This window comes from Euwallacea similis, chromosome 10, assembly GCF_039881205.1.
Source record: "Euwallacea similis isolate ESF13 chromosome 10, ESF131.1, whole genome shotgun sequence".
Lineage (NCBI taxonomy): Eukaryota > Metazoa > Arthropoda > Insecta > Coleoptera > Curculionidae > Euwallacea > Euwallacea similis.
The window spans coordinates 4,821,133-4,847,772 of NC_089618.1; the positions used below are offsets into that span (position 1 = coordinate 4,821,133).

The 26,640-nt window shown below is 39.3% G+C and overlaps 1 protein-coding gene across 3 annotated transcripts in view; it reads left to right on the forward strand.

Moving 5' to 3' along the window:
* IRSp53 (Insulin receptor substrate 53 kDa) overlaps positions 1-26,640 on the forward strand; it is a 42,059-nt gene that overhangs the window by 9,247 nt on the left and 6,172 nt on the right. For all 3 annotated transcript variants that reach the window (XM_066393903.1, XM_066393905.1, XM_066393904.1), the window contains exons 2-6: positions 7,381-7,494; positions 15,676-15,751; positions 20,939-21,031; positions 25,367-25,428; positions 26,494-26,565. In XM_066393903.1, coding sequence (XP_066250000.1) covers positions 7,450-7,494; positions 15,676-15,751; positions 20,939-21,031; positions 25,367-25,428; positions 26,494-26,565 — 348 coding nt within the window. In that variant the 5' untranslated portion in view covers positions 7,381-7,449. The remainder of the gene's footprint in view (positions 1-7,380; positions 7,495-15,675; positions 15,752-20,938; positions 21,032-25,366; positions 25,429-26,493; positions 26,566-26,640) is intronic.

A 26,640-nucleotide genomic window follows, 5' to 3' on the forward strand; every position in this document is an offset into this window, starting at 1 on the left:
GATGCTATCAACAGATAGTTTCTTTTTATTGGCGGTTCAAGTAATTAATGCGTTTTCAATGCGACGGTTTTATGTCTCTGTTAATATTCCGTTTCAAGATTGAGAAAGATATTAGCCCGGTCTAACGTTAATTAAAGCCTCAGTTCTTAAGGAGACGCGTAATTAAGTTCATGCTCAGCTACGTGTTGTTCAAACTGGCAGTGGCAACCTCTTTTCCGAGAAAAATCTACTGGCAATGACTACCGAATCGGTGGGCTTGGCTTTCGAAAATTGAGGAGTCTATATTTTTCGAAAGTTCGATTTTTTTTTACCGGGTGGGTTACGTCCAAACTGGTTGTGACGATCGCTTTTCCGGGAAAAGTTAGCTGAAAACGAGCACCATATCGAGGGGTCTGACGTTGAAAATGAAGAAGTTGCAAATTTACGAAATTCAGAATTTCTTCGAATTGAGTGATAGTTAAGTCAAAACTGACGGTGACGATGACTTTTCCTGGAGAAATTAGCTGAAATTAGATATTTTCCAATTTTCTTGTTTTAGGGAAAAGCTTAATATGGAAGTTCACCACTGCCACGAAGAGCTGAAGTCCCATCATTTTGATATTTTTCTAATATCCAGCCCTTAACTACTCGATTAGCCCACTGCTTATATGGTGATAATTTCTATAATAATCAAAGTCAACCCTTCTTTCTAAGGCTTATTTACACATTAATTAACCTGCTTCAATGCAAATAAGCAAACAGGTTTTTGCGTATGCATATTTGCATATTTTGAATTCACATTACCTAGTAAAATGAATAAATTAAAAATAACCAGTAGCATTTGGGTAACTAATAATTATCTAATGATGGAGATTTCAGGAATGCTCAATTTGACCGAAATATTTATGGATAAATTAGACTTTTTGCCAACGTATTTTTAATGCTGTGCTATGCGTGAGTCGAGATTGATGGGACTTCCGCTCTGGGTATTTTATGGACGTCGCCGTCGGATAAACTTACCAACACTCGAATAACTTGGTCCGTAAGCCTTAGCCTCGCTTTGGAATATTATCCCGAAAGCCCCAAAATCGGGCTGCGATTTCCATTTTTAATCAGAGAAGCACTGATAAATTTTTTGTCCCATATCCAATTTTGGCCATACTCGCTAATAAAAGCCAATTTGGCTCATTGAAAAAGGAATATTTTAAATCAAACACATACAGGGGTATATTGGGCTGAAATTAAACAATTATCCGACGAACAAGTGCATGGTTGTAAAAACGAAATATGTTTGTTTTAAAGTCCATGTGTAGGTATTTAACTGAGCACCTGAATTTCGATTTAATTAAACATGGATGTTCCAATTGAAATTATATATTGGGCTGCAAAATGAGGCCTATAGTAATAGAAGCAGAAACCTTCATCCATCCTAAATCAATAGCTAACAAACCTCGTTAGTGTCAAAAGCCGTTGCTATAAATCTGCCTCTTTTAGTACCATTTCCTCAGTACCGGCAGAGACCGGTAAGATTTGCGGATGGGACCGTCTTTGATTGTAGAAATCCAATGAAATCACTTTTGGATATTACAGAGAGACGAGAAAATTCAGGGCAAAACGGCTTCTTGATAGAAAGGCGACGGTGTCGATAGGCAATTTAAACTAACTGCAAATCAACTTCCAACCACACAACTTAAGACATTACTCGCAGCATAAAAAAAACGGTCTAATCGATAAACCCGACCAATTGCAACAATCGGTAAACATTGCGGTTTGGTTTTCTCATAGGCAGGTTACTTGCCCGTTATGTTAAAGGCGTGGCGGAAAAAGGCGAATTCTACAAACATAAAAGAAAACGAAGGTTAAACGTGCCACACTTTTTTCCCTCAACCAGCTGAGTCATTTAGTGATGTGCAATAGCAGTTACATGACCAGGTGACCTTTCACCAGAACCCAATTTGACCAGGAACATGATGCGATTGTTGAATTATTGAACTCTAGCCGCGTCACGCGATGTATAAAATCTCCTTCGAGCGGCCTTGAAGGCTGGACGCGTTAATTGCAGAAAAATAAGACAATGAGTAGTACCCCACTAGGAAGCGCTAATACCCGTAATTAAGAGTGCCGCCATTAGTGATGCACGAACCGCCAGCGTTGGCCTTGCATAAGATTGTTCATCTGCTTCTCTTCGGTTTGATTCTAGTGCTTCTCCGCGTCCTTGCTTCAACTACTGTGGTAAACACATTTATTATCGGTGATTTTTTTCTTTTAAATTCGTTTAAATTAAAATTTCAACAAAGTTGGCGACAACTTCTTGCAGGTATTAAGCGTTAAAGATTAACTAAATCCTGGCTCCGCCAGTTTCTTTGCTCCCTTCTTTCGTTCAATACAGAGCTGACTTTTACGCAGGGGAAAAATGTTTTCTTTGGACGATTTTGATAGTATATTACAACACGAGATTGGAAATGTTTTATTACGGTCCTGAGACTTTTTTCCATTGTTTCATTATAAATTCCCAAGATTATGTCATATTTATCTCAAATTTGGAATATATACTAAATATAAATATTATACCCATATATTAGATGTGCCAATTGATTGCGGAAATCGACAAAGTGTTATGTTTTCTAAGGTCATGCCCCCTTTTCAGTCAATCGTTCAGGTTACTTCAGAAATCATTCCAATCCGAACAAAACCCGGCAATTGCTAAAGTTTTGACTACACCCATTATACAGGGCATTCTTGAAATGATCGAACAACGCTTGACCAAAAATGCCTGAACCAAAAATAAGGCGTTTTGTGAAAATCCAATGTGGCTTCATGTTGTCGCTACAGAGCGCCAAAGTTTCCAAATGAATATCGTTTTTTCGAAATAATTTCTAAATGCTTTTATCGGATTTCATTAATTTTGGAACTAAGAGTTACATCATAAATTGACGTGTTTTGACGTGAGTGGAATCTTTTTTTAATGCGTGGAAATATTAAAAATGTGGCATGTGGTTCTTAAATAAAAGTTTGCATTTTGCATTTGCTTATCCGTTGAGCGAATTTTACTTCCTGAAAAAAATTCAATATTAATTCCTTAAATAAAAATTTAAAACAGGTTGAATTTTGAATGAATTTCGATTCAAAGCAGAGGCGTACACAGTCGAGACCTGAAACAAAAAAGATATATATTATTTTCTCAAAAAAAATCATTAAAACGGTTCGAGTTTTGAATGAATTTCTGCTTGAAGCAGAAGCGTACAGAGTGGAAACGTGAAACATAAAATATTCAATATTAATTTCTTAGAAGAATTTAATATTAATTCCTGAAAAAATTCTCAAATAGTTTTGAATTAATTTCGCCTCGAAGCATAGAGGTAGAGTTGGGACCTGAAACATAAAAAAATCCATTTTAATTCCAATTTAAATAAAAAAAAAATGAAAATCTTCAAAACTGTTTAAGTTTCGAAATCATTTCTACTCGAAGCAGAGGCGTACAGAGTGGAAACCTGAAACATAAAAAAATCAATATTAATTTCTGAGAAGAATTCAATATTAATTTCTGAAAGAAATTCTCAAATTGTTTCGAATTTAGTTCGACTCGAAGCATAGACGTAGGGTTGAAACCTGAAACATAAAAAAGTAGTATTAATTCCTGAAAATTTTTTAAATATCTTCGAAACAACTCAAGTTGCGATATCATTCTTCGGACACTTTCGAAGCTGGACCCAAGTACCTTCCAAAAGAGCCAAAATTGCAAACAATCTTCATTTTCAACTAAAATTCTAATTACGTCTTTCTCGTTGACATGGCAAAACTTAACTGTAAGCTACAAGAAACAACAATCAGAACTCACCCCCGAGCACCCAAAGCGTGAGTCATAATCACGTCAGTAACATCCCCTTTCACTCACGAAATGACAGCTGAATATCACCCACTTTCCCTCACTAAATCGTGATATACCGTTGGCGTACGTCACGAGTCTTTGGAACATAAGAAAACCCCATTATCCCGATTGTTGATGCAGCGCGCATATGAACATCTTGCTCTTCGTCGCGCTAACATTCAAGTGAATCATCTACGAAGTGATATCGGTTCGAAAATGTACAAAATATTTACAACCTGCCTTTGTTAAGGTACAGCTTGATCGGTCTCGGAAACGATACGCGATAGAAAGTAATATGCGATGTTTCCAGGTTTAGTAAAATGGGGGAAAAGTTACGAATTCAAGGCAGTAGTTTCATTATGCAAATAGACACCGACGGAATGAAAAATACATTTCCTATTGCAAAGAGAATTTGATCGAAAAAGAAGCTTGAGGTCTTTCGAAAACAATACTAATTTATAATGTTATGCGGTATTAAATACGTTATGTTCATAATTAATATGTGTACATATGTATGTACATACTAAAGATGAAGCCACTATCAACCTTAACATTTTGTTTTGATCTGTTAAAAACTCAACAACTTCGAGGACTGAATAATACGTATATGTGAACTTATAAATTTAATTAACGTATGAACACAATAGCCAGAAGCATCGTGTCGTAATCCTGCAGTCGCATCTTTTTTTTCATCAATTCGTTCAGAATTTGTAATTTTTATTAATAGTGCGTTTCTCACTTATGTAATCATTTGTTCAACATAAGGAGCGTTTTGATTGGACAGGAAGTGTTAATAATGAAAATAAAATTTGTGGGTCTGAAAGAATGGTCTTAGCTGAAGAAAATGACTGGACATCACCTTATCAGTACTAAAAAACTCAAGAATTCGCATAAGAGAAATTACTCAGAAAGTCAATGAGCTGTGAAAACTCGAAACAAATTATATCGATGGAAACGCACGCTAAACACTCAGGCACTTACACTTAGTCACGAATTCAGGTTTTTGCGAAATAATTACATTTGAAATAAAGATGACATTATTTTTTTACTAAAACGAAAAAAACTTAATTTTCTTTCATCTCACGTTACAAAAAATCACACCATCCTATTTGGGAAAATCAAGAAAATTCAAGTTGAAATGGTGAAAGTTAAAGTTGTTATTGTGAGGACCCTGTACATACATACTTTTGACTAAAAGAGTACTCATGCCTGCTAAGGTGATCTTACATGAGAATGCATCCGAAAATGATGAAAATCTCACTTAAGCTAATTGCGATATTAATGTTTTTGTGAAGCACTGCAAATGTCTAAACTTTCTTTTAAAACGCCATGGCGCTGAGTCATGAGTGCATCCCAGGGTAAAAAAATCAAGGAACTAACGCAGGATCAAGAGAGGATTCTATCAGGCGAAAAAATGCCACCCCCCTTTTTTGGGGCACCCTGCAGGGTTGTCGCTAATTTTAAAATTTACCTTCATTAGCCTTATATACATACATCCCCATAATTGATTCTTTTATGAAATCACAGGTAAACTCAAAGGAGTCCGAAGGGCTGTTAAATGGACACCTTGTATACTGCCCCGTCGCGTTCAGTGACTTAGACGTCTTTTTTTCTGAAGTTAGAATTTTCCAAGCTAAACTCTTCAGAAATTGCAAACAAACTGTGTTTCAGGATCTCTATTAATGCATAATTAATAAACCCGCTGTGCGGCAGGTAAATACGGAGAGGAAGCGAAGGACAGTAATGTGGCACTTCCAAAAAAAGCCATTAATAAATAAGAAGAAAATAAATTCCAATTTCAGTTTCACTGTTCCACCATGAATGGTGAATTGGTAATCAACATTTTTAATAAGTTTGTTTGCGAACAGCATATCTGCGCTGCACGCGGATAAAGGTGAAATCCCGCGGTTCGGCGTTATGAAAAAGTCTGAAATGAAAGTGATAAATAACAAAAACTAGTTCTCGTGAGTAGTAGCGGATTTCATGGCTAAATACGAGACGGTGTTCTAGCACATTCCTTGGGCGTCACGTGTATGTGTGTGTGCCGCAAAAAAATGGCCGTCGCACCCATCTTTTTAATGCACTGAACCGACCGATAAATTATCTCCTCAAATAAAAACTTTTTCGGACCCAAAAAAGGTTTCCGTGTCCGAATTGTCAGCTTTTAGCACCAAATTTTTCGAGCGGAAACATTACGCGGGGCTTCATTAATGTCGTGCTGCATGCGAATCGTTTGCCATTCATATACCTCGCGCCAGAGGATTATTATCCCGGTTTAATTACATCTAGTTACACTAAAAAAACACGTAGACGTGGAAAAAATTAGTCCTATTTTAAAATATTAACTGAAGAGAAACTGGCGTTTGCACTCTTCAAATTAAGCTTGGGGCTACGAGGCAACTGTACGGTTTTAGGACCGAAAAATTGACCCGAAAAAAATGTTTCGCAGAGTTATCCAGCATAAGCCTCAGCTATGAAATTGGCACGCGACATATCAAACCTGGAATTTGCGAATTTTTAAGTCCTCTAGACAATGAAGTATTTCACTGAAATGGTGCGGTGGCAAGAGGATGATTCTGAGTTCAATGCTTACATATACGCGCATGTTTTCCCTTTTTCTGTTAATAATTCCAATGCAGTTTTCAAATTCGGTTAAAATAAGAGTGACCTCATGCCGAATCTCGGCGGCACATATCAATTTTCTTTTTAGTTTCAACATTTTGAAGAATGAATTTTGATAATTGAATTTCCCTTCTAACATTTTGCACTGAGTCAAACCTCAGCACGCCTCTGTCCTTTATAAGATTCTGTTCACAATTTTTGCAGCTATCCGAACTGAAAAGAATTTACTTTGTACCATAGCTCAGCGACGTAGATTGATGTTCTTTCGAGTTAAAAAATTTCTCAAATAATTCATTTTGAAAATTGAGTTTCTCTCGTATCTCTTCTCATAATGAATGAGGCCTCAATATCTTTTTTACAGTTATATTGGAGGAAAAAGACCTTTTGCAACACTTTGAAAAAAATTGGAGATTCTTGTGCGAAAGTTCAGTGACGTAGAGTGACTTTTTTCGAGTTAGAAGTTTCTTTCAATTTTTGCGAAGTTAATCAGCACAAACCGCAGTCATAAAATAAAGATGCACCGCTTAAAAAATTCTTTAGACAACCAGACAGTTCATTGAAATATTCAAAGTAGCGTAGTTGCTCTTGTTTTACTCACATGCTTCCCTGCATGCTTCCCCTTTAAACGAAACAGAGATGGTGAAGCCTACTAAAGCTTTTTTCATTTGAGTGAAGTTTCACTATAAAATATGGTTTAAAATAAAATATTGTACACAAAAGTAAACAAAAATTTCAATATTAACAATGTCCCCGATGAAAACTGAATAGGGATTTATTGATGTTTGTTTTGCTTTGCTATTGACTTACACGAGAGGGTAATTTTCCGAAAAGAAGTATTTGCATGTTTACAATTTAATAAATGTTTGCATCAGAACTGGAAAAAGCAATATTGATCGAAAGTCGTTTTACAGGTTCAAGACAACGAGAGGGTGAACGTACTACGCCTGGTATGTAACTGAGTGAGTACCACAATCACCGCAATGGAGACCGAAGAGCTTATAAAACTCGTAGATGGGATCTATAAGGTAAGTTAATTAATAGCAAAGCCCCACAACTACTGTATAGTTTACTGTAATCCCATATAGTTGGTTTAGCGGGGAATGTTGGATGGTAATTCGATAAGTCTGTGCATATCGGATATCGGTCGTAACAACTGTTCTATCGGGTATTGTCGCGCCGAAAAAGCTATCCTGAATTATATTCTCCTCGTTTCTGAACCAGAAATTTGCCTAATCAAAACATCCCCAAAAGCCGCACGTACTCCCCGTTAATTATTTTTCCTCTTCCCGAAAGGTCACAATGGTTGTTCACGCTTAAATTTAATTTAACCAATAACATTTTGCTTAATAATGAATGCTAATGAGCGACCTTAGAGGAAGTGAAAGGCTGATGAAAAATATTAGAGTTGAGCTATAAGAATCTGTTCTAAACTGAGCCGAGACGATCAACTGTGTTTGATCAGAAATACGGACATTTGCTGCTGGCAATAATTAGACCTAATAAGAGCTGAAAGGGAGATTAATGGTCGCGGTTCTCACGGCCTTGATCTCTACTAATAATAACGCGACGAATATGTACGGCCGAGCATTTTTTGCCTTAGATTTCAAAGCAGTCGCCATTAATAACTCGTTATCTCTTCAGGACACAATAGGCCCTCCTCCATCTCTGTGGTAATCGTTTCGGACCTCTTGACGACCCGCCCTTTATTTTAACGGTCTTATCTTAATGGGCTTCGCTAAGACGTCGGCTACGTTAACAAACGGCTGCCATTTTTTTTCCAGTACCAGTGGGAGGACGTTTGGGGTTTTAGACAAATTTCACTTTTAATCGACTGCACGGCAGATCGTCCTAAATATCAGCGCGAAAGCGTCTACACGGCGTCCATTCGTGAGGTGCAAGTGCAGGGTGACGGGGGCAAAACTCGAAGTTTAGCGAAACACCCTGCATACACGAAACCAAGATGGCGCCGATTTACTACTACGATAAGTGAATACTCTCTATAGCTTTTAACTGCCACTTCAGTTTGCTCTTTGCAGTCGCATTTAAAGAGAGAATAGACAAAAATAGTATCTTTGCGTTTCGAAGCTCTGAGCCCAATTTAACCCCACCACCGAGCATAATGCGTGCCCCACATTTCCCTAAAGTTCTATTATTTAGAATAATCTAGGCGAGAGCTTTTTATGACTCCATTATTCCAACAGTGTTATCTTGACAAGCGCAGCTTATTTTGCCGGAAGAGAACTAAAGCTAGCATTACAAATAACCGTCATTTTTCTTCGAGACGACTGTGTTAGCAAAGTCAAAGATTAACTTTTCCTCATTTCCTCGCCTATAAGCGCACGTATAAAGGGAGTATGTAAAGGGCCTTTCGCAAACGAGTAAGTTTATGTAGAGGAAAATTAAAATCATTAGTCTTGTTTGTTTACCCTTTACGAGAACTTTTTGCCGCGGCTAAAGGCCTGTCCACTTTACCAGCTACTTAACTTGGCGGACATTTATCCCGGAAAAATCTCTGGGAAAATTAATGGATAGAAAAAGCGGGTTGCAACCTGTTGAACGACGCGGAAAAACCACGTCTGATTATTTCACGGGTTGTTAGATCGGAACACTTTGTTAGAGCGAAGGTTTTCTCTTCATAACAGTGGACAACAGAGTTTTTTTTAGACCGCACACGCTGTAAACCTATAAAGAGCGATGATTTCCCGTGCCCCAGATCGGATAAACTATCATAGCTAGCGCTAAATTGATTACGAAACCGCTAAGACCACATAATTTGATTTATAAAGAAACCGTAAAATCTCCCTGTAGGCCTGAATCGGGCCGGTCCAAAAGCTCTTTCCAAGGAAACTCTGTCGGGAATAATCTCTATTAAAGCTTTAATGGGGACGTGCATGACCTGATTACTGCCGCTTCTAGTTTAGAGAATTTTGCAATCGTATTGTCTTTTCGATTTGTGTAAGCGGCTCACGGAGCAATTAGAGTGTTTCAGTTTTAACCCTCGATGCACGAGTTTCCCCTCAGTTTGCAATTCCGAGAATCTCATTTCGTAACAGTAAATAACGAGGTGCAAATAAAGTTATTTGCACTTTTCAAGAAACCCGAACTGTGCGGTTACGAAACGCCGGTTCTCGGATTCCGGCGTGTTTAGCAAGATGCAAATTGATACCGCACTATTTAAATTCCGCGCATATAATTCAGTGCAAACTGGTACGAGGGTTTTCATACTTTGTCGCAGCTGAAACTGAACCAGTTTGAGCAATGCATTTACATGCAGTCAGACGCGAAGTGGCGAAACCGCAGCTGAAGCTGTGAGAGTTTCGAGGAAAAAGGAGGACAGGGAAGGAAATATTTGCGATGCACATGCATTTAAATTAATGTTTGTTCATGAGGAAGAGCCGCTCTGTTTTGTCGCTGATACAACAGGAATTAATTTAATCCAGTTGGAAGGTGCGCTTAATTAGATTACGTGTGTGCGTATGCCGGATGTATGAAGCCATTGGAGACGCTCCCAAAGGAGGTGGATGCTCAGTCACAACCACACTTCGGGTTACTTAACATTGAAAAGGAGAATCATTACAATGGATGTGGCATTTTAAGCTCGTCGTGGCGCCGCTTTTACCTTAATGAAAAAGGCTCAGTCTATTGATGGATTGAAGGACCAGTTTCGTGCCCTTGATATATTAATTACCGTAATGCGACCCGGCGTCCATTTCACTTTCTGTGCAATTTCAAGGCGGTAATTAATCCGATTCGATTATAATCAGAAATTTTGTTCTTTCCATTGGCCTAATGCAAAAAGTAATCAAACCCTCCTTGAGGTGAAGAAGTTGTCCTTAGGTAACTTGGGCAGTTGCCCGATAAACGACGTATGTAGATTGTCTTATTTGATTCGATTTTCACATGCTCACTCCAAGTAAATGAGTTCCATGCTGTTAAAGATGAATGCTGATGAATCTCTTTCTATGGTTGAGATACTCGAGGAGAGTCTCTTGATTCTTATTTCACCCTTTGACCATCAGGAGGCGCTGAAGGAAGACATCATCTGTAATTGAAAGCAGAAAATGAAATTTGAGAGTCTAATCTATCTAAATTGGATACAGCATTCGCCTTTCTGGCGAAAGTTAGCTGAAAATGAGTTGCATTCAAAATGAGGAAGTTACAATTTTTCAAACATTCGAGTTTTTCGGCACCGAGTCGCAGCTACGTTAAATCTGACAGTGGTATTGTCTTGTACGAACGGCTATTACGGAAGATAGATCCCTCGACATGGTACTCATTTTCATCAAATTTTTCCAAAAAATCGCATGTCATTATAAATTTTGACGTACTTAACACCCAGTTCGAGAAAATTTGCCACTTTAGAGCTAATAATTTTTCGAGTCTCGACACTTGTAAAGAAATTCCACACCTCTGAAAAAACCGTGCTAATCTCCAAGAATAATCTGCGTAGGAAATTAAACGACGGGGACGCAGTCCAAACACAATTTTAAAAATTTGCACAACCGAGTATTTGCAGGGTCTCGGACGGTGTTTGAGCAGAAAGAATTTATAACAAGCCTGAAGATTGAGCAAATACTTTTTGAATGAATAATTTCCGAACCCCTAAGGGATAAATATTTGCCGAGGCGCTTGATTAAAATTCGTGAAGGTGTCGGAAGAGGGAGGAGTGTTTACAAGACAGCGGCCGGTTACGCAACAACTTACCATCAGACAAATTGCGAGCAATCATCTCTGGGAAATTAAGATGCTATCGCTCGTTTATAATTTGTAAGGGGCACCTTGTACGGCACTCACTTCCTTTCCGTTACAAGATGTTCTGTGGTAATTTAATTACCCGGCCTGCCACTTGCGTTTCACCAAAACAAAATCAATCAAATCGAACCGATAAAGGAGTAGTAAAAGCAATCAAGCGTCCTTTATTAATAACAAATGACGTGAAATTTCGTTTGTTTTGCTCCATCAGTCATGGAGGCGAATTCTTGAAAGAAAAGTGGCAATTAAGCTCCAATACTTTGTACGAGTTTGGAACATGAAATGTCTTATTACGTGCAACTTTTGCCTTCTTGCAGTTGCCTAACAGTAGATACATTGAGGCTCTAGTTACGCCCGAGGAGAACGCCTGATGCATACATCTTTCAGTCAATGATTCGCTGTATTTATTAGGCTATAACTAATTAATTTCTGCGTAAGCCTTGTTACGTGACTATGAATAATGCAAACTGTTGTTTCGTCATTTTCGATAATACGGTTTTTGTTATGGTTGTATAATATCGAAGATTAAGTCTCTCATTAATTCCAATTCCAACGACTCTTAATGACCACTTATGCAGTTACATTTGCAATTTTCCAGGCATATGTCCCCTTGAACGTCCCTTATATAATTCACAGCCCTAAATAATTACCCGCAATTGAATCGTTCTTAGCAATTAGCCCGCGAAGCCAGGTGGTAAAAATACATCTCCCTGAAACATTGCTGCTATAAATTCCATTTGAAACTACCTGAAATCCCGAATGTTTGTTTTCTTTTTTGCCATTAATTTCGGCAATTTCATTAACTCTAAATGCTGTATACGTGGATGGGAGCGAGCCATATTTCTTCGGCCCGAATGCCCGTATATTTTGCGCCTGCATTGTTATACATAGAGCTGCAGCGTTCCGTCTGAATACGTAAGAAATGCCCGAGAACCGCAGCTTTTTAATGCTTTATATTGATATAAGAGATTGGGACGTGTCGCAAGGAATGTGCAAGCAATTTCAACTTCATAAAATATACACTCAGTGTACCATAAAACCGCCCTTAAATTGTCCAAAATAGCCGCCTACCGCCAAGAAAATATCTTTATTCCAGACATCAGGGGCGTGCCAAAATGATACGATTTAGATCTACATAAAGGCCTTTAAAAACTATATGAAAATCCTTTGGTTGTCTGGTACGCCAGTGATATGTGATACATCCAAAGACTGTTATGTAAAATCTGAACTTTGCGAGTAGGATTTTAAGCAATCAGAAGCGTACCAAACAATACTATAAAGTCTCAATTTCAAATGTAAGCTACGCCATTGGTTTAAGTAATATTTGAAAGTCCATTGATTCGCCTACAAAATTTAAAGTTTGTGAGTCAATTTGTCGTAAATCAGGCCCGTGGAGAAATTTTAAAAATTTTGAGCATTTGCTTAGTTCCAAGATGGAAAAGCATAGAGAGTGTGCCATTGAAATAAACCGATGCAAATTTAAGAACTTAAGGGAGTATGAATTTTCTTAGGAACACCCTGTATCGGGCGACTCAAATTATGATCCTATCGAAATAATATTGGAAAAACGTCCATACTAATCTCTTATGGTTTCTGAGACGCCCAACGTGAATTAGCGTGGTCACTGTGGTATTTCAAACAATTTTTTTTCAGGGCGTGGCGTTTGAAATCGAAATTCACTTGTAACATCACGTAGGCTTCGACTTACACAGTGACGGGCGTGGTCGTGTATATATATATATATATATACTATATACGGGGCCAGTGCAGTTTATCCAAATGCTGATTCTTTTATTAAGTGCACCTATAGCAAATAAATGGCGCAGCCCTGGTACCGAGCAAGCAAAACCCAAATAAATAATTATTTATCAGATCAGCCTATTATGTAGCAATACATCGGCATTTACTCTCCTAGTTTGGCATTGGCAAAGCAGGTACAATTAATTTTTTGTAATTGTGTCGATTGCGGAAATCTTAATAATAGATATTAATGGGTTTGGTGGACAAGATCATAAATCAAACATTATAATATTGTGGGTGGTCAATGCATGGGCCATACTGACCTTTGACATTTTACCACCATTCTACAAGATTGCCTATTTTAATTAAACCTTTTTCCTTTTGCAAACACAAATGTATACTCGATTACATGCGCAACATGCCTCTGGAGAACTGAGGGAGAGATAACCCTTAATTGTATAAATAAATCGCGTCCTTTTGATTGCATTTCAGTCAATGAGCGGAAATTACAGATTCGTGCAGGCTGCACTGATTTATATTGTGTCCATTTTAGGGCAGAATGCCTGGAAATATTGGGCCTGATTGAACAATAAAAACCGTTCTTCTCGCCTCGGTAAATTAGAGCGCGCCATCTCCTAATCGGACGGATAAATCAGTATCTCTTTTTAATTGCGTTTCCACAAATCTTGGGATTTGGATTGTTTTTCGTTACTAATTGCGGAATTAAGGTGGTATTTCTACTATGCGTCAAAGGAGATTAGTTCTGTGGCGAAATTCATTTGAGTATGCGTATATCAGTTAATCAAGTTGGGTCTAGTAATTTCATCATTGAGGCATAGAATGATTTTCGTGATCTCACCGGTGGATGGACCTAAATTGAATGAATTTGACCATAAATTATCGGACAATTTCTGATGTTTATTGATGTGAAAAATCATTTAAGTAATAATTACCTGGACATGGATAAAAACGTAATTTTTGCTATTTCTGCTCCTCGTGCAAAGTTGTATCTCTAACTTGAACTAACGGTTTTCGAGATCTCCACATAGAGAGTCCTCATACTCATTCGTTTATGTAATAAAAATTGCTACTTTACCGTTAAAATTCTCATTTGCCACCACTGTGCCAGTGCCACGAAATTACATTCAGCATCATATAGCCGTCTCTGTTTATTGTATTATTTACATTTATTAAGTTAGCATAGACGAAGATGGAAACCAATGCATTGACTCTGCTACAGTAAAGTAGGCCGTGAATGTGGTTGACACGTAGCTACATTATACGTTTTGCCTCCATTTAAAATTGTGTATCAGAAAGGGATGGTTATATGCGAGACGTACCAGCTAATAGTGGCTTGAATCATAGGTGGATTCGAACAGTGGTAGCTAATGACAGTTTAGTTAGGTAAAATAAGAAATGTTTAAATAAAATGATGGAAGATGAAGGTCTTGCAATGAGGAAATTTGATTCAAAACCCCATTGTCAATTATTGATTTACTGCATAAAATGCGGGGCATGTTCAAAGATAGGAACTGTGTATTGTCCCTGTACACACACGGGGGAGATATTTTTATTTAAATTTCAGCCATTTGGAAGGCTGCAAGGCACAATGGACCGTAAATTACTGCCCGCGTGACAATGTTAAATTCTGGTCTATTCAAATGGACAGAAAATAACGTACTGTTTATGTAAATTCGATTTTCTTTGGCAAAAAATCTTATTAAACTCTCAACGCAAAGCAGTTTAGAACAAAACAATTCGATTGTTCCCTTTGCTTTTCAGCTCGCTAAATGCCTATCGCTTTGAGGTTGTTAACAACTGCCACTCCCATCTCTATCCAGTTACACACTCCCGATAACCCGGCCTCATTAATTAGAAAACCTAACTCGAACTAAACTCATTTCCATCACATTTCACCCTCGAATTTAAACTACTTTAGTCGTTGATTTTCCGTTTCCGGGACGGCAAAACTAAATCCCTGTCGAGAGTTAAGTAGGTAGGTTCTCGAGGACAGGGACGTACTGCGGGTAAAGAGATTAGTTTGCACATGTGAAAAAAATAATAAAGCACAATCGAAATCCCTTTTACCGGTCCCCTTTTATCGCACTCATAAAACTGTGATTCGTTAATTTGGCCAATGGCAAAGGGATTTTTCAGCACTAACGGTACACACATATTGGGGCGGTTTTTCATTAGTTCGGTGGCGACGTTAATAGCCTGGAAATTAAATTCCCGGGCATTTAAAAAGAGGGTGGTCAAATAAATTAAAAACCGTAAAGTTGCCTTTTTTAACTTCCAGGCACTTGGTTGCGGTTAGTGCGCTCCTAATAACTAGTGACAGTAGTGTTTTTTTCTAACAGCATGCCACAAACAGAGACAGACATGCGTGGGTCTCCCTCTAGCAGAGTGATTTTAACGCGTGAGCAGTTTATAGATGAAAGTATGGTTATACACTTGCAGATTAAGTGTCCATTATTAGACATAAATATTTAAACAAGACGCAAGCGTCCTGCTCACTATTTTCAGGACAGGAATCATTAAAACTTTATTTCTAAGCATATTTAACTATTATCGAACTCCACCTCGACTTTCGGTAATAGTGTAACCTGCGGGATTGGAAAAGTTTCGGCCATATAAAACGTCTAATTTGTTCAAACTGAATAAGTTTAAGACTGATTTTTATTGGTCAATAACCCAGTAACTTTTGTTTACAGAACATCCTGGATAAGTTCAATCCCGGAGCGAGGCAGATGATCAACGCCGGAAAGGCTTACCTAAAGGCTCTACACAGTAAGTATTTATAAGTTTGAGTTGTTTTCTATGAAATAACGGATCGTTACCCTCTAAAAATCTCAAAATAAACGTTTTAAAATGCACCCCCTTTTTCGTCGACGCAAAGGCAATAAAATTAAGGCCTTCTTTCACTTCTCCTCAGTCGGCGACAAAACCTACGAAGACGGCAATATAAAGGCGCATTTTTAAGCCCCTGATTCGATTAGAATGAGGGCTGAATAGTAGATTGGGCTTTAATTTCTTTTTTCAACCGTTTGCGAGATATGCAGCGGCGACGTGGGTTGCATATCGCCCTTTCACGGCTTTACTTTGTAAGGAAGTCGGGCCACCATCAATCACTCTTCAGTTTTTCTCTTTTTTTTGTCTGTAAACGTACTTGTTGGCAGTTTGTATGGAGGGAGGAGAGATGATTAAGTGCTCAATCGGGATTTTATGCCTCCATCCACTCTTTCAATCTCGCTCGATCTCTCAGTTTTTAGGCTGATGTGGGAGAGGAGTTTTCACACATTTTGGACCACTGATAATACCTCAAAAAGATGGATGAAGAAAATACTAAAATTTACCTCCACCGAACAACAATAATCATGTTTGCGTTTTCGATTATCCGAAATAATCCCCAGGGAATTATTCCTGCATGCGGCTTCCTGTTTTCGCTATCTCGTTTACTTTAACGGGAATTTGGCTAGGTGCGTGGGGAGCTGACATTTAAATACCTTTCGGAGTTATGCAAATGCTGTTGCGCTTGTCTTGCTGGGACATTTTTTCAGTTACCATCCATTCGAGGGGAAAATTAGTCATTTCATTATTTATTTTCTTGGATAATTCCGGCCGAGGGCAATACATCACGTCCGAGCTCCTGATGGTCCGTGCAAATTCGAAACAAGCCCACGTCGTAAATTTCATCAGCAACAGTTGATCGGGGAACAAAAAACTTGAGCCGATTTATCAAAATGAATTGTGACTTTCGGAAAGGAAATTTCATTTTCCGGTGGCAGGAAAATAAGAGAAATAAATATCATATACGTCTCGTGAGTTTTTTCATCTTCGAACTTTCTAAAAGTTTTCAGGGGCCTGTTTTTGTTCTGCGATTGTTCAATGAAACAATGTTGCCTTAATCATTTTTGAGCAAACACCCTTTTCTATTTCAATCGCCTAAAAACTTCAGCTTTAGTCCCCATCGATGAAATTCCATTACTTATCTGTGCACCCCTCCTCAACGTTCTTGAACAAAAGATTCATTCACCCCTCGGCCTATAGTTCTTCCACTCTCGGGGTGCCAATCGCGCTCCTTTAACAGATTACACAATAATTTGACTGACGAATTTAATTCTGTTCGGAACGAAAGAGAATCGTCTTTTTTCGGTCAGCAAAGACCTGATTTAATTACCATCAGAGGGACAGAAATAATGTCCAAAGTTGCCAAACTAATTACTCGTTGTGGCTTGTGTCTCTGACAAGTCCTTGTGCGTCAATGCAGGGTCGGCTTTAGCTCGCACCCCCAACAGAAATCTTCCTTCGGGCAATATTCGCATTCAACACACAACAACAATAAAACCGTCACTCACAGGCGCCCCTATCTGGAATCAAAACACAATTTGTCTTGCCCGGATGTCCCTTCAGAGTCTTCGGACAGCCCAATAGTTTTCCCTGGGTTCGGATAGTCGAAAAGTCTATTTCCCAGCAGCTTTTTCCATCACAGAAGATGGATGGACGAGAGATCAAGATTTTCCCTTTGCAGGACAATAATTGTCACAGGACATGTTTTACTGTTGTAATGCAGGACTTTTCCTTAATTTGGGGAGCTGGCTGAATTACAAAACGCAGTTTCCATTAGACCGAAGTTTTACTTTGGTTTTGTAGCGTCGGAAAAGTCAGCTTTATCTGATGCAGACTAACAAATGGCCGCAAGTTACGTTCGAGAGACAAGCTCTAGCCAAGGTGCTTTTCTTTTGCTCAAGATAAATTAGTTTTAAGCTCCTTACATCTCGGGAAATTAATTGGGTATTTGCCGAGAGTTATGTGCCCAGAAACCGAGAGCACATTCAAATATATTCTTATTCTGACCTAATACCCGAAAAAAGGGAGCAGAGAGCGCCGCGTCGCCTTGAATGCGGGATATCCGCTGTCTGGAGTGCAATAGCCTGCCGTTTAACGCATTGAATCGAATACTCAACGCTAAAAGCGAGACATCTTTAATAGCAACTTTTAACACACAAACGCGAAAACATCAAATCTGAAGTTTCCCAATAAGAGTAACGTCAACGTTGACTCATTTTCTAAAGTTAAAAGTTTTCAAAATAGAGCTCCGACGGACAATGGAGAATGATTTGTGATTTGAGCCGTAAAAGTAACTTTCATACACCGCTCGGAAATAAAATATTTTTAAAACTTGTATGGAGTAAGACCCGGGAAGTACAAAGCCAATATAACTTCGAACTAAATCCTAATCCATATTAAAGACTTGGTGTTGGTCCAAAACGGTTAAGAGCAACATAAGACCGAATAAATTGAGAATAAAATTCCAAGAATTCATCTTTGAACTTTAATGGTTAACAGCCAATGCCAAAAGCCATTTGGCACGTCTGGGTCACTTCGTCCGATAGGCTGGTGCGTATACAGGGTGTACGGGAGGCCATTTTTTGGGTCAGAACAAGAAAAAACGGGTGTGTGTGTGTGTGAATGTTGGACATGCATTCTCAGAGAGCTAGAGCAATTTAAAGATGGCCCTCATCAACTCGTTTTTTCACGGATTTCTCTAAACACTGTATCGCTCTCTGAAATCGCGTGAAAACTAATTAATCCCCGCACATACATATACTGAAATGAATATATTAGCCCTTGATCGCAATGATTAAGCAAGTGATACCTTTTAAATAATGAGGAATAAATCCCTGCATTAACATTCCCCAAGAGCAATTGGCCACGGGAGTTGAATGTAGTCAATTCATTTTAATCGAAATAAATCCCCCTGTTTTACCTGAAACGCTCTGCGTCCACCTCCCACAATGGTTTGCGCTCGAGAAATAAACAAATTAGTTTTTTTTTAATTTAGAAATTACCATTTTTCTATTCAAAGTCGCTGCGCGCGCAGACACCAACATTCAATTGGAATACACGGTCAATTGAAAAAAACAAAACGGTTTGGTTTTCATCGATAGTCAGACGAACATGTCAGTGCAGCGCATTTCTATTTCGTGTAACGCACTGGGTTTTGTCAAAGTCAGTCGTGTTCACCAATATAAAAAAACCTTTCAAAATACAAATACAGGTACTTTTGGAGCACAGCTTATCTGGGGCGAACCGTCAAATCCAAGCCGACCAGGTCCTAGCGGACTTTGACACCCTGTACCTCGGAAACAAAGCCTTGGAGGAACTATCTCTATATGAGGTTTTTGCCTTATTTTCCTAACCTGAACAATACTTTGTTACTAATTTTGAATCACCATGTAGGCTTGAGTAATAATTGAATAATGGTTTTAGATATCGAAAATTGCGTATAGTTTTATCGCGGCGGACGGGCTCGTCTGGAAAATTTAGTTACAGTTTATTTTCCAGACGGCACGCACTGCTCTGCGGGATCGTACATGTGTCTCTGAGTTCTTCTCCTCAATCACCGAAATATTTACTCACATTCAATTTGAGCTTCATCGAGGCATGCTACTGGGTGGTCGTGCGACTTCGGGGACCCGAACGCAAACGATGCGAAATTCCCGATATTGTCAAACCAAATCGAATTTTAAAAGTGCGATTTTTACAAGTTTGCAGCTGCGTGCAATCTCGTCCGAACGCTCATTATGTTCATATTAAATTAACTTTAAAATCCATACATTTTTTTTCTGCCGCATTACCATTTGAAATTTTATGTTTTTCACGATCGACGCTGCAAAAAACTCGGAGATGCCATTAATACTGACAACCGAAGCGTTATTGTTTTGTTTCCAAAGCCTTCTTTATAAAAAGCGTAGCTCCGATGTGGCGATTTTTTGTAAAGCCGCAAGTCCATTTGTGCGTACTGAATTGAGAATCGAGTCCAGTTCTATTTGCATTGGGCTTTATAAAATCGATTTAAATGTTTTATTTAAATTCATTTTTGTTCGTAGAAGGTTCCTTTTGGCGCATTCGAATTAAGCACGTAGTTTTCATGAAGAACTTTGATTTAAAAAGAAATCACTAAACATTCCCCTTCTGCATCCATTTTAGAGCTTTTCCATATGGAACATCGGTTTAGCTTTACTTTATCTCTTTCTCGAGCGATTGTTTCGGAATCTTCCCTAAAAGTGAAAGTAATATTTTGACGAAAGAGGGCCATTTATAAGCTAAAGCAGGCAGGCCTGAAAGAGAACCCTTGTAGGAAAACAATCCGGCCCTTTTTCGTCCCGATGCAGTCGGGTTTGACTGTGGTGGATTTCGAAATAAGCGATTTCCGAAGGCTGCTTAAATATTAATTCGCCTGTCAAATCCCATTTCGAAGGCACAATACCGCTTTCCCGATGAAAATTTCCTTCCTTATTGTCAAACGTATTTTGCTTTCGATGTAAACTGCTTTACATCGCTACACAATAGAATTCCCATCGACATCAAATGCCATTTATGATATTTCGCGATCGGGATATATATTTGGGTTTTGTGCGCCTTGAGCACTATTTATTTTTCTGTGAATGTGAATAAAACGCCGCGTAAGCGTGTGCTCACGGAGCCCATTAATTCTCGCTATTATTTCGAAACGTCGCCCGCTATTTTCTCACCAACGCCGAGTTACTTAGCAGACTTAAGTAACCGGAAAGTCTTCGGGGCCATTTATTCCAAAAAATTTCACTTTAATTACAGAAACTGGAAATAAAACCAAGCCCTCGTGCGTTCCTCTTAAGCTCCCATTTTCTGGGGCAATGCAATTAAAGGCGCGAGATTTACAGGGACAACTTTGAGTTATCCCCCTCTAATTTTTTTACGTCTTTAAGGGATCAAATTTAGTCCCATATGGCCGCATTTCGAAACCCCGTTTCCCATCTGCTTCTGCATTATTGCCTCGTGGTTATCGGAAGAGTGGAATGACATTGTTATCGCCAAGAAAATGTTATTCCAGCATCAGGTGCTGGCAACGCTACGCGATGCCGTCAGGGGTGCATTTTTTAGTATGGAACTAGTGCAATGTAAATGGATTTAATTAGTTAAAATTGTTCACAGGTGCAGCTGCAGCTTCGAGGCTGTACGTGGACGCAATCGGCAAATTGGCCAAGCAAGCTCAGCAAGGCACATGGGGCGGATCTTCGGATATAGGTATGTAATTTCTAATAAAAAGAATCTCGTCAAAAACTCAATTTTCGTCGATGCCGTATAGCGAAGGCGGCATTAGCCGTCATTTTCTTTTCAAAGGCGAATCCCTTAAGTCCCGTGGTTTTATATGGTCTCGCATCTATTTATTCACGTGGCGTTCGACGTAAACCTGTTATATCGTGATTTCCCGGGATTTTAGTTCAATTTTCTACTTTTATTCTTCCACATTAAGTTAAAGCAAAAAATATAATGAAATAATTGTCATTGTGTCCTCAACTTGCATTTGAGTCGAGTTGCTTTCCGGCCCGGTGATCGAAGGAAGGCGCAAAACGCGGAACAAAAAATTATAAATTTTCCGAGATACGGTATCAAAAGGGCCGTCCGCGAGTCCCATCATGGGAAGAAACATGTGCATCTAAAGCAGCCCCCTTGCGGGATTTTATAGCTTTTCCCGAGCAATATTTATTTAACCAGGTTAAGCTGCAACCAGGAGAGATATATTATATAGACGTCTAGTTTTTTACCACCGTAGCACAATTTATGCGCCCGCCTGAGCGGAATTGCATCAACAACAAAGTTAATTGCATTCCTGCTTTAATAACAATACCGGGCGTCAACAAATTCCTGTTTTATTTCAGTCTAGACGGTGTTCGTGTCTCCCTTCAGACCCTTATCCTCAATGATCACGGAATAAGGGCCGACCCGGGCTGTAACATTAATAAAGTTAGATTATCGCGTATCCCGGCATAATCCCGGAATCCCATTCAAGTAATATTCCACTACGTTTTCATTATGTTGCTGTTATGGTAATGGGCTGAGTAGCCGGAAAAGGCAGATCCTTGTGCCAGCATACGAGTGGCAATAGCACGATAATTTTGGCATGGCCATTAGTGGCGGGACCACCCCTATCGCGTTCAATAATAAAAGAATTTGGCAATAAACAATGCACCCCACATATGAGGCCACCTCCTCTGGTATCTGTCCTTATCAAGCTCACCTGGGATCCTGCTGTCTTTTCTAACTGATGCTCAAATAGGCAACACACAATACACGTCAGACGACGGCACGGCTCCCTTTGACGTTTTCGACTTTGCCGAAATGATCCTCGTAGGATACTGCTTTCTCTATTTCATTTAAAACACATTTACTGCATTTCCAGAAAGGTCTTGCTTCGAATTAGCTCAGCTTTTTGGTTTCTAAAACGTTATGTAGATTCCGTGTGCAATAAATTAATAAAATGACTGTGAGTTAGAATTTAGGTAGAAACTCAATGCAATAATTTTAAGATCTGAACGTTAAAATGTACGTTTCCATTGAGGGCCCTCTTCGCATAAATTTTATTTTCAGGCAGTTTCCATAATTGCTTTCTTTTTAATTGAAACTCCAATAATACACTGAACTGCGTGGACTGCAACACTAATTAAAACACGCCAATTTGACTACGGAACGTCACAAATCAAACTCATTCCGGAATTAAATCGTTAGTAGCTATACAACACTTAATCGGATTTTGAGCAATAATGGAATTAACCGATTTCCCGCCTCTCGATGGAGTATACGTATAAATAATGGGGGTCAACGCTTGTTTTTTAATTTCCAGAGGCAATTCCCCGGAGAGTAGCGCACCCTCAATTACAAAGTTTTAACCCTTGAAGGAGGCGAGCGACACTGCATAACGTCGACTTACGGGGGCAATAAACAACTCGTCGCCTGAATTTGCCACAGACTCAGTTTCTTATTACGTTTATGTAGAGAATAATAGCCCGAAGTTGAGGATTGCAATTTCCCACATAATAAATCCGCGTCGTTCCAGTCCTTTGTTTCTCTGTAGTAACTTAATTCGCGAGGAGAGCGACGCGTGTGCACGAGGAGGGGGTGTGGATGTGACTCTCGTAGCTAATTCGATACTTTCCATTTCCATACGCGTTCCATTAACGCAAAAGCCCCCGTTATAAACGATCTTCACGTATCACTTTCGGAGTTAATTGGAAATTTTCCTGGGTTTAAATTGAACGGTCGAGTTTTGCCTTTGGGACCCAAAGGTTTTCCTCTGTCGAAGGGATGTTTTAATGCAATTCTCAACAAATTCATCATTGTTTGACGCGCGTTCCATTAATAAACACATATCGTACTTAGAACGACGTATTATGTCCCATTAGAATATTACGCTCCGCTTAAAGTTTCCTCGAAAGCGGGGAAATATGCGGAAATAGAGTTTTTCATATGTAGGAAATGCGATATTAACTGCAACACTCGGCGAAGCTCGTCCGGAATATTACATTTTCCAGACCCGGATTAATCCCTTAATCTCCCTCAAATACATAATAAATGTGCTTAAAATTCCTAACTCCCTGTATATAAAAACAGCCAGAGCATAGATAAACTTCGCGCAATCGGCAACATCTGCCCTCTCAACTTTGAACAACTTCCTGCATTGTGTAGGGTGAAAGAGAGTTATTGTTTTCTTAGGCTTTTCCCGTCAATCCGCCGCTCCGGCCTGTAAATGGCCGATCTCAATATCGCTTTCACTCCGGTTTTATCGCTCGAATCTTTTGTTTTGGGAAAATTCTTAAGTCCGTATCTCTTAAACGCCCATTGCCTTCGTAATGTGTAATAAATTTGAAAAATAACACTGATAGCCATAAAACTGGATATATGCCCTTAATGACCCATTCCTCCTGCCACTAAGCTGCAGATGTTCTGTTTTGTATCGGCTTTTTTCTAGCGCTGCACTATACAGAGCGATAAACGGCAGGAGTTTTACAGCATAGGTATTCAAGGCACAATATATCGGCGTATGTCACATACATACAAACTGAGGGCTTTAGGCCGCCACTGGCATCGCTATCTTCCTGAAACAGAGCCCCGGAATAAATGGGGACACGTCCTCGCTAAAGCCTTTTTATGAGGAAGTGTTGCTGGTAGTTTTTCTTAATAAACTGGGGATTTTTTACTGGTATTTCAACCGCAGGAGTTGTTTCTCTGTTACAAATCAGGCGGCACTTTTTTCGCTCGGCAATCTCGTCGAGAGACTTAGCTGCAAACTTCAATATCGGAGGATATTGTGAGTTATGGCTTCTAGGAGCCGGGAGGAATCCTAACGGCGCCCTAAATTCAAATCGGAGGCTTATCATAACCTCAAATGCCTTTATAGCTCCAATTGGGCCGGAGGCGGATCGAGCGGTATAATATGTACTTAGGTGTAGTTTGCCGGCTTAAAGCTCATCCCCTTGCAATAACTTGCGACACAAAATCCATTTATTCCGTAAGACAAAGCGCTAATTGGCGTCCTCAATCATGTTGTGGCCGACTTTTTTCTGTAAAAGCACACTAGCGGAAAACATCTACATCAACACCGGGGGACTATTTCTGGAGATTGTTGGAGAACTGCAGCAACAACGCACGTATCAGATAATTTTCCAGTTTGCGAGATTGATAAGTCCCTTTGATGACTCGGCATTGTTGCCGTAATAGCTTAGTCATGGAATTTAATTTCGGCCCGAAATTAACAACCTTGTTGTGCTGAGCAGCCTTCTTATGTCTGTATTTTGTTCGTGTTTTCGTCTGTTGTCTTATTTGAATAGAGAGTCCTTTAAGCCTTTTTGCATGTTGATTATAGTCTAGCGATTACCCCTTGCCCGGACATTCGAATGCAAATTCCCCAAAACCCCACTAACAACATTATTCCAAGGAATTACTCGCTTTACTTGCCGAGTGCTCCGGGACAAATACCTGTAATTCTCGCGGCACTTTGAAATACATTATAAGAGCACTGGAAGCTCGTGCAAAGCGTAAACCACCACCTCTATATTATAAAATACTTACGGGTTAAGGGCCCCTAGGGGAGCATCTCAAGAATCTTCCTCAAGAGCGCCACTTTAGTCGTTTTTCGGGTGATTTTGAGGCACCATTTTGCATAATTTTGCAGCCAGTTTTTTCACAATTGTGATATATGCAGTTACCAGACTGCGGCGAGTGGTATTAGAGTGTCTCGAAAATTGTGTTTAATGTGGAGGAAGGCAAAGACTCGCCACTTTTTTAGTGGGCATTTCCATATTTTTTGGCTTTCTTCTCTCAACGATTGGCGAATGCAAAATTATTCCAAATAAACGTATAGAGTATCTCATCTAAAAGTTCTGTTAATCTAAATCATCTTCGTTCGACGATTTTAAAGCTCACACATAATGGTGTTGGTAATACACATGCATAAATGTTTCAGTAAGGAATTCCTCTAAGTAACAGTTAATTTGACAATTTTTCGAATGTATATTTTTCCAAGTTTTACGAACTTGGTCCATAAAAAGCGTATTTTAAAGACTTTTAATATTCGTATTTCAGGTGTGGCCTTGATGAAAATGGTGGAGGTGTACAAGGAGATTCAGGACCAGCAGATGAACATCGTAAGTTTCGGAATTTATTCCCAAAATTGAATCAAATACGTAGGTGCACACAGGGGCGAAAGTCAATTATAAAACAAGCCCGAATGTCTGGCAATTATTAAGCAAATAAAGTTCCGTCTCTCGTCGAAATTAAGTTAATGGGATTATTGCAAAATGCAAGCTACAAACCGTTCGTTCGGAGATATTTAAAGTTGGAATTAATTAAAGTTCGGGCTACGCTGTTGACGAAGCCATTTGCCCCGTTCGCGAAGTATTAATCAAGTTTCCTGCGAACAGGTATATTTAGTTTTGATGATTTATTATTGGGCGATGAATGTAGGGCCCTTTTTTGCATCGCTTTCTGTAGTATAATTCGAGCGAATCCCGAACCACGAGTCAATTCGCAAAAACATCTTGTTAACCCGGGTTGACAAATTTATTCATTAAATCGGCCGCAGAGACACAAGAAAGACAAGCGAGCGAAAAAAGAGAAAAGCCAATTAAAGCGGAAGAGGTGCCGGAATAAAATCGATTCCGCACAGAGCGTAATTGCTTTTCGGACCAGGAAAACGAACCCTTGACGCGCGACCCTCTTCTTTAAGTGCCATCAGCCACCAGAATACGATTATGTCCAGTGCTAATGGTCAGTTCTCCAGCAATAAGCAAACGCTTCAGTTTCACTGAGGCGACACCCTTCATTAAAAAAAAAAAAAGGGTCAATGTCCACATTAGCACTTGACCACCGGGCTTTTATTTGATATTATAATAATTGCTGTTGAATTCGGTGTTTGCGTGTCACACACGAGCGAAATTTCACATAAACTAAACGCGGGGGTCATTTGCAAACTTGTTAGTGTCAAAATTTGCGTCTCTCGCCGCATTTGTTTTGACAGTGTCGGTTTGGGCCGTGCGCTTCGCAGAATCGACTATTAAATTTATTTACACTGGGGGAGATTGGAACGATTAACGTTTCGCTAAAATTGCCCGCAGTTAATTTTTAATTAATGGTTCCCGACTCCGATTCCCTGCGATTGATTCGCCCCATTTTAAGTGGATTAAATTTAATAATGATCGTTGTTTTCGCAGCTGAAAGCCTTCTACGTCGACCTCCTCGTACCCCTCGAGACCAACCTGGAAAAAGACACGAAAGTCGTCCAGGTGAGTAATCCGGTGATTTGATTAGTTACTCTACACAGTCGGGACTAATTAAAAATCCACTTTGCGACGCCCTTA